Source organism: Lipotes vexillifer, unplaced genomic scaffold (genome assembly GCF_000442215.2).
Source record: "Lipotes vexillifer unplaced genomic scaffold, Lipotes_vexillifer_v1.1 scaffold802, whole genome shotgun sequence".
Taxonomy (NCBI): domain Eukaryota; kingdom Metazoa; phylum Chordata; class Mammalia; order Artiodactyla; family Lipotidae; genus Lipotes; species Lipotes vexillifer.
In genome coordinates, this window is record NW_006790237.1 from 2,581,217 (window position 1) to 2,595,027 (window position 13,811).

The 13,811-nt window shown below is 38.8% G+C and overlaps 1 protein-coding gene across 1 annotated transcript; it reads right to left on the reverse strand.

The window, feature by feature from the left end:
• Nucleotides 1-5,404: 5,404 nt before the first annotated feature.
• On the reverse strand, nucleotides 5,405-6,726 carry LOC103074721 (zinc finger protein 84-like). The gene is given in 2 exon segments (XM_082931300.1): nucleotides 5,405-6,420; nucleotides 6,423-6,726. Coding segments are annotated over 2 exon segments (1,320 nt in total).
• Nucleotides 6,727-13,811: the final 7,085 nt, after the last annotated feature.

Here is a 13,811-nt window from a genome sequence, read left to right on the forward strand (position 1 = left end):
CAAGTAATAAATCCTTCCTTCTCCCCATCTTTGGCTTGGTTGTGCCTGTTGGCTCGACAGTCACCAAGAGGTGAACCCAGTTTTGTGGTGACATTAGCTCTAAGGAAATCGCTCTGAAGAGGTAGGGGAGAAGCCCTTCTATATGATTTTTGGCTAGGAACTACATGCAGTCAGGTATACATCTTGGTAAAAGATTTACTGCTAATCATAAAGAAAAAAATGTCTCAAGTTAATCTTTTTAGGGCTTATCTCTGTATGGGAAGATGTGAGAATCCAGTGTCATTAAAATTCTTCCCGAGATATTCATCTAACTACCTATGGGGCTTGCCTATTCATGTACCTTCTAAGTCCAGAGTGCCTCATTCTGTTTTCTATTTAAATTCCTCTCAGAGTGCACTGTTGATCAACAACTGCAGTGGATTACAACTTAACCCTTGTCAAACTGGATGTTGAGACTCTTTGTCTTAGTGATCCTAATTTTTCTGCATCCCCAGATTCATAAGAGCTGTTTTTACAGCCTAAGTTTTCGTCTTTTTCGGTTAAGTGTTGCGATATATGCTTCCAGTCTGCAGCTTGTTCTTACTATTGTTGATGTCTGTGTTTTATTTTAAAGTAAAATGTTATGCTTGAAAAGGAAACCAAATCTTGTAAAGTTAAAGTCAAGCTCATTGTAACTTGAGTTTAATCCCCATTTCAGAAAAGAATTTGAGACTTTGCAGTTACATTCTAGAAAGGGATTAATAACAACATATCTAAAGTTTGGTTTATGCTCTTTCAAAAGGAAGTACATCTTGTGCAATATGGGGGAAATAGGAGACCATTTTATTTAACCATAGGAACAAAACACATTATCCAATCAAGCAATACCAGGACTCAAGCTAATATTTAATTTTATCTTCTGATACCGGGGACTTTCTCTCAAACTGTTTAGAACTCAAATGGGGTATAAAACCTGTGAACAGTCAACATCTTCAAACCCTAAATATGTGGCTGGTTTAGAAGAAAGAAAATTATAAAGATGTTGACTTCTACTGTATTTCATCCAATCTAAGATAACTTCGGTTGTATGATACACTACTATTTTATGTACCAAGTTCTCCATTTAAATATGTCAAGCCCATGTATACACTGATGTGTATAAAATTGATGACTAATAAGAATCTGCAGTATAAAAAAACAAACAAAAAAGAAAAACAACTAATACTAAACTTTCTTTGGGTTATTTGTGTGGAAATATGTAAATATAAATGTTTCAGACATTACATGAAATTTCTAAAAATCTTATATGTTCTGGTATAATGTTATAAGTCATAATTCTACTTATTACTTTAAAATGTATATCTCAGAAATAACTAAATTTCCTTGTCAGTTGCATTATTATGAACTTTCATCAAATCTTTTTTTTTTTTTTTTGTGGTACGCGGGCCTCTCACTGTTGTGGCCTCTCCCCTTGCGGAGCACAGGCTCCGGACGTCCAGGCTCAGATTTTTTTTTTTTTGTGGTACGCGGGCCTCTCACTGTTGTGGCCTCTCCCATTGTGGAGGACGCGCAGGCTCAGCGGCCATGGATCACGGGCCCAGCCGCTCCGCGGCATGTGGGATATTCCCGGACCGGGGCACGAACCCACGTCCCCTGCATCGGCAGGCGGACTCTCAACCACTGCGCCACCAGGGAAGCCCTTCATCAAATCTTTAACCATGGTCATTTTTAAGTCTTTTGTCATTTACGGACAGTTCTGGGTGTACTCTGATGCTTTCGCAAAAATGTTCCTATAAAGGGGTTTCATCTTCAAGGAATTCATGGAAAAGACTCTGACACGGGCTTCCCTGGTGGCGCAGTGGTTGAGAGTCCGCCTGCCGATGCAGGGGACACGAGTTTGTGCCCCGGTCTGGGAAGATCCCATGTGCCGCGGAGCCACTGGGCCCGTGAGCCATGGCCGCTGAGCCTGCGCGTCCGGAGCCTGTGCTCGCAACGGGAGAGGCCACAACAGTGAGAGGCCCGCGTACCGCAAAAAATGTTCCTATAAAAGAGTTTCATCTTCAAGGAATTCATGGAAAAGACTCTGACAAGTACAGGTTTCTGGTAACTGACTATACTGCTGAACTGAATGAATAAGCATTTTCAGAACTCTAATGGAAAACTGATGAATTCATAAAAGTGCTAACAAAATATCAAGATGAAAAACATTTAATTACATGGGACTGAGTGAACTGATGAGGGTGATTATAATTTTTGTGACTTTCTGTTTAAATAAAAAAAAAATCCCACAAGGACTCAGAGGGAAAAAATATACAAATCAATTTTCACTGCAAAGTAGAGGGGCTGTTACAGTGGAGGATTACTGGACTGAATGTTTCGTGTTTGGTAATTGCAATCATTGTTGCTTGTGTTGTGGTCATCCATTTACAATGCTTGGTGTCAGTTTATTTATCTCTTGTAAAAATAAAATACTGTGTGTGTGTGTGTGTGTGTGTTGTGGAGAAAAAAAGAAATTCAGTTTGGGTTTGTAAAAATATCTTCTATGTTTCTACTTAACTTTTTAAATTTATGGATTACAGTTATAACTCTTTTAATGTCCTTGTCTACTAATGCTAACATTTGTGTCAACCCTGATAGATTTTTCTCCTCAGTTTAGATCAGTTTCCTGTTTTTTGTAGGCTTGGTAATCTTCATTGGATTCTAGAAATTTTGAATTTTATTTTGTGGGTTCTGGGTATGCAGTATGTAATTTGTGGAGGTATACTGGCAAAAGAATCAGTGAAACCATCAAAACTTAAATATCATTTACATGCAGAATTTAGTAACATTTGCGTTCATCAAGAATATGTGTAATTTGCACATGATGGTGATAAGAAGGAAAAATTAGCATATTTTTTCAGCTTAGTTGCCATCAAACATAGTGAACGCTAAAATGTACAAAACTATGGATCGTTAATTACACTGTCAAAAATATGGTTTGGAGTTAAAGTTTTTCATAGGAGTATCTTCTGATGGTTCAATTACAATGACAAAAATATTCTGCAGTAGTTACTCAGATTGTATGAATTTATATATTATATGCATACTTATTTATTTTTCAGATAAACATGTTGACATCACACTGTTAAAAAGAAATAGCCAGTGGCAAATGATTTAATCAATCATGCCTATGTAACAAAGCCTCCAAATGAATGGGATTTGGAGAGCTTCTGGTTTGGTGATCATGTGGAGGTTCAGAAAGAGTCACATTTTAGGCAGAGCATGGAAGCTCTGCACCCTTTCCCCATACTTTGTCCTATGCCTCTCTTGTATCTGGCTGTTCCTGAGTTATACTCTTTTATAATAGACCAATAATCCAGTAAGTAAAATGTTTCTGTGGGTTCTGTGAGCCTCTCTAGCAAATTATTGAATCTGTGGAGGGAGTCATCGGAACCTCCAATTTGTAGCCTGTTGGTGAGGAGCACAGGGGACAATCTGGACTTGCTATCCTCTGAAGTGGAGAGGAGGACAGCCATATAAGACTGAGCCCTTAACCTATGGAATCTTATGCTATCTCTGGGTAGATAGGTCAGAATTGATTTGAATTGTAGGACAGCCAGGGTCTAAGAATTTCTTATTGGCATAGGGAAACCCCCTCCCACTCTGCAACACATCAGAATTGGTAACCAGAAAAATAGCAGGTGAGACTTTTGTCCACAAATGGCCTTGTATCATTTAGGATCTGGTGTTTCAGAATTGTCCCTCCAGGTTACGTATTTTCTATTTCTATATATTTCTATAAATATGTTCCTATATATATGCTATAAAATTTAAGATGTGTAAAATGTTAATACAAAAATTTCTTAAAGGGCTTCCCTGGTGGCACAGTGGTTGAGAGTCCGCCTGGCGATGCAGGGGACACGGGTTCGTGACCTGGTCCGGGAAGATCCCACATGCCGCGGAGCAGCTGGGCCCATGAGCCATGGCCGCTGAGCCTGTGCGTCCCTGCAACGGGAGAGGTCACAGCAGTGAGAAGCCCGCGTACCGCAAAAAAAAAAAAAGAAAAGAAAAAATTCCTTAAAGAAACCTAAATAAAATAATGTAATTGTAAAAAAAAAAAAAAAAATCAATGTTGCGGCCTCAGCCCCATTCACACCTTGATGTAGTTTATAATGGAAAAAGCAGCAGTAAAATTAAAAATGTTGTTAACTTCCAAAAAATAAATAAATATGTCAAGCCATCAACTGTATGCTGTATTTTAACTTCAGAGTTATTAATACGTGGGGAAAATTTTCCATCTTAGAATCGATGAAAAAAAGTTTCACTCAAGAGAGACTCAAAAATTTCCAGGCCCACTTACTAATACCAGCATACAGTGGGGCGTGGTAGAGGTGGTGAGATATTCAGTATTAAGTTGTGTTTTTTTTTTTTTTGGCTGAGTTGGGTCTTCATTGCTGCATGCAGGCTTTCTCTAGTTGGGGCAAGCGGGGGCCGTTGAGGTGCACAGGCTTCTCATTACAGTGGTTCTCTTGTTGTGGAGCACGGGCTCTAGGTGCACAGGCTTCAGTAGTTGTGGCACATGGGCTCAGTAGTTGTGGCTTGTGGGCTCTAGAACTCAGGCTCAGGAGTTGTGGCGCACGGGCTTAGTTGCTCTGTGGCATGTGGGAACTTCCCGGCTCAGGCCTCGAACCTATGTCCCTTGCATTGGCAGGCGGATTCTTAACCACTGCGCCACCAGGGAAGCCCTTAAGAGTTTTTACTAAAATAATGAACTATGTAGTTCAGTTACAATTTATGTACCATTGTAATGATACAAAGACTCAGTGCAGATATTCTATGATAAAGTTTTATGACATTTAAGCACATGGACTAGGAAGTCACAGCTGTTAGGCTAACACACACAATTCCCAAATACAAAAAATCATTTTATAATAAAAATAGGTACAAAACACTTACATATTCTCACATGGTTCTGATATAACTTTTGCTTTGTTTTCTGACTACTGTATTTATTTACATATTTAATACTTTCTATAGTGCTGTTTATTATATCACAGTTACAGAAAATTAATTCCCTCATAAAATGATACCCATGAAAGCATGATTCCAAGATTCTTTAAAGTATAGACTTTTCCCCTGAATGTCAATTCTCTGATACTAATGTAGCTGAATTTCATACCAACAACATCCCCACGATTAAAACATATGCAGAAGTTCTTATTTATTTTCTCTGGGCTACATTCAGTTGACATTCATAGGGAAAGGTATTTCCTCCTGTCTGGCATTCTATGCAGTACCACTCTCAGATAAGTAATAAGTTGTGATTCTGAAAAGAAAACAGGTCCACATCTGCTGCAGTCTTAAGGTTTCACTCCTATGTAAACTCTGGAGTGTAAGGAGCTATTTCCTTTCAATGACAACTTCTGGATATCTTTTGGATATTTCTTCACAATTTCTCTCTATGAGTTTTCTGATGTAAAATGAGGCTGAACTTGTGGGAGAAAGTTTTCCAACACTCACTGCATCCATAAGGTTTCTCACCCGTGTGAGTTCTTTGATGTATAATAAGATGTGACCTCTGGGCAAAAGATTTCTGACATTCGCTGCATTCGTGGGGTTTTTCTCCTGTATGTGTTTTCTGATGTAAAACAAGGCTAAATTTGATAGGGAAAGTTTTTCCACATTCACTGCATCCATAGGGTTTCTCTCCTGTATGGATTCTCTTATGAATGATGAGGCTAAACTTGTGACAGAAAGCTTTCCCACATTCATGGCATTCATAAGGTTTCTCTCCCGAGTGAATTCTCTGATGAATAAGGAGATATGACTTCCGGCTGAAGGCTTTGTGGCATTCACTGCACTCATAAGGTTTCTCTCCGGTGTGAGACCTCTGATGAATAGTGAGATGTGACTTTTGGGTGAAAGCTTTCTGACACTGACTGCATTCATGGGGTTTCTCACCTGTATGAGTTCTTTGGTGTAGGATGAGACTAAATTTGATGGAGAATGTTTTTCCACATTCACTGCATCTGTAGAGCTTCTCTCCTGTGTGAGTTTTCAAGTGAGTATTGAGGAGTGACTTTACACTAAAGCCTTTTCCACAGTCACTGCAATTATATGGTTTCTCTCCTGTGTGAGTTCTCTGATGTCTAATGAGCTCAGATCTCTGGATGAAGGCTTTCCCACATTCACTGCATCCATAAGGTTTTTCCCCTGTATGTGATTTTTGATGTAAAATGAGGCTAAACTTAAGGGGAAATGTTTTCCCACACTCACTGCAAACATAGGGTTTCTCTCCTGTGTGAGATCTCTGATGAATAATGAGCTGTGACTTATTGCTGAAGCTTTTCTGACATTCTTCACATCTGTAGGGTTTCTCTTCTGTGTGAGTTCTTTGATGTAAAGTGAGTTGTGACTTATCGCTGAAGCCTTTCTGACATACATGACACTCAAACCGTTTCTTGTGTGAGTTCTGTGATGTTTATTAAGGCATGACTTATCAGTAAAGGCTTTCCCGCATTTGTTGCACTCATAGGGTTTCTCTCCTGTATGGGTTCTCTAATGTAAAATGAGATGGGACTTCCGCCTGAAGGCTTTCTGACATCTACTGCATCCAAAGGATTTCTCTCCTGTGTGTGTTCTTTGTTGCTTAATGAGGTCCGACTTCTGAGAAAAGGCTTTCCCACAGTCACTGCAGTTATAGTGTTTCTCTGCTGTTTGAGTTTTCCAATATTTAATAAGCTGTGACTTATGGCTGAAAACTTTCATATGTTCATTATATCCATTGTATTTTTGTCCAGTATGAATTTTCTCATGCTTAGTGTAAAGAAATAATTTGTCATATTGAATAGATTCAACTTCATTTCTTGAATAGCTTTTATTCTGAGTAATACACTCTAGATTAGGTTTCAAATGTTTCCCAAGTATGTCAAGTGTATGAGATCTTTTTGCTAAGGAGATATCAAGGTTTAAGCTCAGGGAAGATATTTTTCCAAATGCATTATCTTTGTGGTAACTCTCCATAGTTTCCAGGGTTGCCATGGTTTTCTTTGTGCCAGTCTCTATGATTATCAATTTGCCAGGTGTCTTCTAGAAACAGACCAATGAATCCATAATGACCATGTAATAGAAGGAGTAGAATCTCAGCAAAGGCCAAAGAGAGAAGAGGAAAGAAGACTGTGGGTATATACCTAAAGTCTGTGACATTTATAAGTGAAAGGAGATAAAGAAAATGAAAAAGAAAAAAAAAAAAAGAAGGAATAAACTACAAGAGGCATGAGAGATACACAGAATGGGAAGAAGGGAGAATTTATGAATGCTTGAATATATAAGAAAAGAGAGCTATAACCATGGATTAGGGAGGTAGAGACAAGGAGAAGGCAGTTAAACTGAGGATAACAAGGAGAAAGATTATTTAGGAGAGCAAGTTCCAAGATGGACTAGAGAGGGATCTGATCAGAATATCTAAAACAAGGAAATGTGCTTTTTAAAACCAGGCAAAAGAGACCTAATACGGAGAGATTAGGAAGTGGAGTCATGGCGCTTTCACTGCAGAGGGCTCGGGTTCGATCCCTGGTCAGGGAACTAAGATCCCGTAAGCTGCGCAGTGCAGCCAAAGGAAAAAAAAAAAAAAAAACTGGAGTCAATGTTAATGTATATGGGAGCTCACATCAGCTGTTCTGAGTCACATTCAAAGCTTAAAAATATCAAGATTTCTCCAGACATTTCAGAGGTACCTCCCTCTTTCTGGCTAACTAGGATTTTAACTTCCTTTTATCCCACAGGGCTATTTTTTCACTCACCTGGATGAATCTGACTCTGGCTTTCTTCCTCTATTATCCATGGTGTTTCTTGTTCCAACCGGTAGAATGCATCTGCTTTGGTAACTTGATACTCTACTCAAGGGGAATAACAGAGGACCCATGGACCCAAATACAAGCCCTCTGTAAACTGGGAAAGGTTACATTTAAGAGGCTGAACAAATTGCATCTTAGCCAAGTAAAGGACTTTTGCTTTGGAAGTGAGGAAGTGAGAGAAAAATACTGTTAGAGGCCACAGGGTACTGAAATCTATGATGTATGAAACTCAATTCTAAAAAAGTAAGGCAGTTGTAAGCCTCCACCCCTTTCATCCCTGAGAAAGAAAAGGCAATCCGTTGCCTACATTACCCAGGGAATGCTCTCCTTACCCACTGATACCAAGCTGATATAATTTTCCAACATCACATCTTGATACAGGTTCTTCTGAACAAGGTCCAGTAGCTGCCACTCCTCCCAGGTGAAATCCACAGCCACATCCTTGAATGACAGTGAGCCCTGTAATAGAACATTCCTATTTATCCTAAAGGGATCATCATTGGTTCCTACTAGGAAGATAAATAGGAAATTCTTATTACTTTTCCCATGGCAAGCTATTTGACTGCTTTCTATGTAACTAGTTTTGCATTATACTTTGTAGGAAAACCAATTTTTTACTTAAAATATCCTATCTTTGTGTTTCCATCCAATCATTCACTGACTCACATGTTCATCCATTCACAAAAAAAGGAGTAAAATAGAGAACATGCTTAAGTCCTTTAATCTAGGAACCCACACATGTGTGTATGCACCTATATGTCAGACAGTATATCAAGCATTCCTTTGTAAATAAGTCTCACTTCTACCCTGAAGGAACACACTAGTTTGCAAAGAGAGAGATGTAAGTGCACAAGAAAACAATAGATTTATACATGTCAAATAAGTATATATAAATATATACCATGTGAGCATCAATGGGGGGAGAAAAAATGTAAAGGGTAAACTTCACAGAGGTGAATCTGGAACTAATTCTTATGAGATCAAGTCTATGTTTTATGGCGAATTGCAGAGGGAAGAGGTGGCATGGCATTCCAGAAAGAAGTAACACGAATGATAGCACAGTGAAACCAAAACACTGAAAATACTTTTCCTCCTAAGTTGTGAAATTAAATGACTGAATTTAGAGCAGGTGGTGCACTCAAAACATTTTTCACTTATTATTATTTGTTAGTTATATGCTGATAATGGAGAGACTTCCAAATAAGTGGTTAAGTGTATATATGTTAAAAGAAAGTATATAAACTGTAACCTTAATTATAACAATATGTATATTTAGGTACTGTGTAGTAAAGCAGACCTGGGTTGCCCAAACCCTGTACATTCCAAAGAAAGGCCTGTCCTTGATTTGCTCCTGGGAGATAACTTTGAACCCCTGAAATATCCAGCCTGATGAATGTTTTTATATTCCTGAGGTCTTGGGCTACAATATATCAGTGTTCTTTGTTTTTTTTTGTTTTGATACATAGTTGATTTACAGTGTTTTGTCAGTTTCAGGTGTACAGCAAAGTATTTCAGTTAAAAATATATATGTAGGTATTCCCTGGTGGCGCAGTGGTTGAGAGTCCGCCTGCCGATGCAGGGGACACGGGTTCGTGCCCCGGTCTGGGAAGATCCCACATGCCGCGAAGCGGCTGGGCCCGTGAGCCATGGCCGCTGAGCCTTCACGTCCGGAGCCTGTGCTCTGCAACGGGAGAGGCCACAACAGTGAGAGACCCGCGTACAGCAAAAAACAAAACAAAACAAAACAAAAAACCAAAAATATATATGTATGTGTGTACATATATACATATATATATTCTTTTTTAGATTCTTTTTTAGATTTAGATATTTTAGATTTTTTTTTTAGATTCTTTTTTTTTTTTTTTTTTTTTTTTTTTGACCTCTCACTGTTGTGGCCTCTCCCATTTGCGGAGCACAGGCTCCGGACGCGCAGGCTCAGCGGCCATGGCTCACGGGCCCAGCCGCTCCGCGGCATGTGGGATCCTCCCGAAACGGGGCCCGAACCCGCGTCTCCTGCATCGGCAGGCGGACTCTCAAGCACTGCGCCACCAGGGAAGCCCTAGATTCTTTTCCATTATAGTTCTCTGTGGTATACAGTAGGTCCTTGTTGGTTATCTATTTTCTATATAGTAGTGTGTATATTTTAACCCCAAACTCCTAATTTATCCTTGCCCCCCCCTTTTCCCCTTTGGTAACCCTAAATTTGTTTTCTATGTCTGTGAGTCTTTCTGTTTTGTAAGTAAGTTCATTTGTATCGTTTTTTTAAAATTCCAAACCTGGAAGCTCCTGCCTCTGTGTATCTTTTGCCTTTGCTGATTTTAATTTGCATCTTTTCACTTTAATAATCCATAACTGTGAGTATAACTGCTTTCTTGAGTCCAGTGAGTTCTTCTAGAGAATCATTGAGCTTGAGGGTGAGCCAGGGACCTCAACTCAAATTTATATGAATTCACATTTACACATGTAACTAGTGACATGTGAAGTCAGAATAATACACATAAACGTTTTTGGATTATTTATCTTGGTGGTAGAGAGAAAGGACTGATGGAGGACATAAGGGTTTAGCTCTATAAACTTCTAGACTATTTGAAACTTTGACACTGAGAATATTTTAAGCTTCACTAATATTGGATATTTTTAAAAGAAAGAGTTTAAGTATTAACTATGAACTGAGAGTTTACACTACATTTTTGGGTGTGATGAGATCATGATGGGAATATTCTAAGACTTTGCTAGTAAAGGTAACTTGGAACTGTTTGTTAATTAATATAGACTGGGATTTCTTAACCTTGGCACTATTGACATTTAGGGGTTGGATAATTCTCTGTTATGGAGACTTTTGTGTGTGTGTGTGTGTGGAGGCTTTGTGATTTGTAGGATGTTTAGCAGTGTCCCTGGCCTCTGCTAGATCCCATTAGTATCCCTCCCCAGTCATGACAATCAAAAATGTCTCCAAATATTCTCAAATGTGCCCTGGGGGGACAAAATCATCCCCAGATGGGAACCACTGATTTAAATAAAAAACTGAATTTTGAGGACTGATAGTGGAAGACCATTTGATAGTCACAGAATCCATCTATTCTTCTTGATAATCTAGGTTTCACCCCAGGCCACCAGGAGGCCATGGATTTGGGCTACACTGTTGTGAAACCCTGAAGTACTCTGATCACTCTGATTTTGGCTTTGGCAGGACACCACTGGCTTATCTGAGGACTGCTGAGAAATAACCAAATGAAACTTACCACTTTATCAGTGGCTTGCAGTGAAGGCACTGAGCACTATATGATCAAAATAATAACCCATCAAAGAAATTTCTTCCTACTTAAGGAACATGAACTATTTCACTTTCCTAGAAGAGATTTCTCCTTAAGGCAAAACAAATCACCAACAATTTTTTCATTATGGCCATGTGGTAAATTATATTTCCCAAAGAAGGCCACAATAGTTTATCTCCCATTCCAAAAAACCTTCTGCAAACCTTCTTCCACTCCCCATCAAGAGGTGGAGCCTATTCCCTGCTCCTTGAATCTAGCTGGTCTTAGTGACTTGCTCTTAACCAATAGACTGTAACAAAATGACAATGCTAACTTCCACGGGTAAGGCAGAAAAGACAGTGTAGCTTCAGTCTGTTTCTCGCAGGATACAGCATCATACTTTGAGAAGTCCAAGCTGCATGGAGAGGCCATGCATAAGTGCTCTGGTCAAAAGCCTCAGCTAAGCCTAGCTTTTGAGCCAAGTGATCCTGGAAAACAGACATGGGAATGAAGAAGCCTCCAGATGATTCCAGTCTACAACTTTTTGAGTCTTCCCAGCTGAAGTTTCAGACATCATGGTGTGTAAGACAAGCTGTACAGTAAAGGATTAGCACAGAAAGTCTGGATGGTCCATATCCTGCACATGCCAAAGAAAGGTCTGGCTCTTGCCAGTTTATGGGAAGTAACCTCTAAGCCCTTGAAATAACTTTGTTTACACAGGAGCATTGGGCCACACCAAATAGTCTATTGCTATCAGTGTGATTTATGGTGGAGGCCTTGGGCCACACGGTAGCAACTTGACTTCTGAAAGGGCTGGACACTAAGGTCAGCCATTCATGTGGTCAGCCTTGCCTATGTAACCAACCTCATATAAAAAGCCTAGACACTAATTAGCAATATCTAAAATGTGTTGTTACAAATCATTGCTGGGAAAATAAAACAATGTCCACATGACTCCATCTGAGAGGGAACAACTGGAAGCTTCTGCCTGGTGTCTCCTGGACCTGGCCTTGTGCACCTTCCTCTGTTGCTAATTTTAATCTGTATCCTTTTGTTGTAATAATCCATAACTGTGAGTATAACTGCATTGCTTGTTGAGTTCTTCTTGTAAATCACTGAACCTGAGGATGGTCTTTGTAACCCAGAAACATAAAGCCATCACCATAGGGTCCTGTCTCATTTTCTGACCCACTGAATCCATGAGGATGATCAAAATAAATGTTTACCACTAGACTTCGGGGTGGCTTGTTAGGCAGCAATAGATAACTGGAACAGGGCATACTAGAGACAAGTTTGTGCTCAATTTTATTAACTATTTAGAGCCTCACAGGCTATAATCTTTGTGTTAACTTTAAACAATTTGTATAAACATATGACTTACATATTCTCATTGCGTCCTTACTGTGAAGTTGATCTTTTGTCTCAGTCCTTTTTCCTGCATTCTGACATTTATCTTTTCATGCTGATCTGGTATAGTGTAGTCTTCGTAAATATTGAATAAACATATATTTTAAATATATGCATTTAACCTCCTAAAATCCACTGGAAAGCCAAATGGAAAAGAAATATACAAAAAAAAAAAAACCCAACTCACCTGGGACTTGGACATTTTCTGGAGCCCTTAGGAACAGCCAGCAACTCTAATATCTGCTCTATTATTGATTCTGGCCTCTTCCCTGAAGCTCCAGTACAGAGTCTCTGGTGAAGGATGTAATGTTGATCTTGGTACCATCAGTTCCTTCCTTCATTGGAACTACTTCATCCCAGGAAGCCAAGACCTGGGGGATTACAGAAATTCACTGCTGTAATAAACTATAACTGGGAGCATAATATTTTTCTGAGTTGTGTGAGTCCTTATTTGTATGTGTGTATGTATTTTAGATATAAACATATATAAAAATCTAAAATTTAATTATGTTTTCTTCAGGTGGTAGGTTAACATGATAAAGAAAAATAGTAACATGTATTATTTGATGGTTTATTTTACAACAAACATCAACTATTTTATAATAAAGAAACACCAACAACAAAGCTATCTTCATTAAATTATGTAATTGTGCTAAAATTATTCAAAACTAGATCTACATTTAGAGAAGGACCATTATATAAAGAAATTTTAAAAAAGAAAAATTTAAAAGCCTAAAATCCTGAGAAATGGTATATATATATACTGGAATACTGCTTGCTAAAACGTGTCTTGGGTACTTACTGTGTACTAGGTACTCTAACTATATGAGTAGTTAGTACTGATTTATTTTTTAAACAAATGGGAAAAGAATCACAGGTTGAGAAATGCCTAAGTTCACATAGTAAGTGGCAGAATATGGAGAAAAACCTAGGTCTGCCGAAATCCAAAGTCCCTATTCTTTTCTCTGAGTTAAACTTAACTGCAGCTGACTGCTTACCTGGAAAACCTACAAGAATCAAATTAAACACATTAGTAATAATAAGAGTTCAGTAAGGAAATGAAAAAGAAAAAAATTTTTTAATCATCTACTTTTATACCTATAAAATAAAAGTAATTCAAAGCTCAAGGAAGCGATTTGCCTGGTGGTCCAGCAGTTAAGACTCCGCGCTCCCAATGCAGGGGGTCCGGGTTCAATCCCTGGTCAGGGAACTAGAGCCTGCATGCCGCAACTTAAAAAGATCCCGCATGCCACAGTGAAGATCCCGCACGCCGCAGCTAAGACGGGGTACAGCCAAATAAATAAATAAATATTTAAAAAAAAGTTAAAGGGAAAGA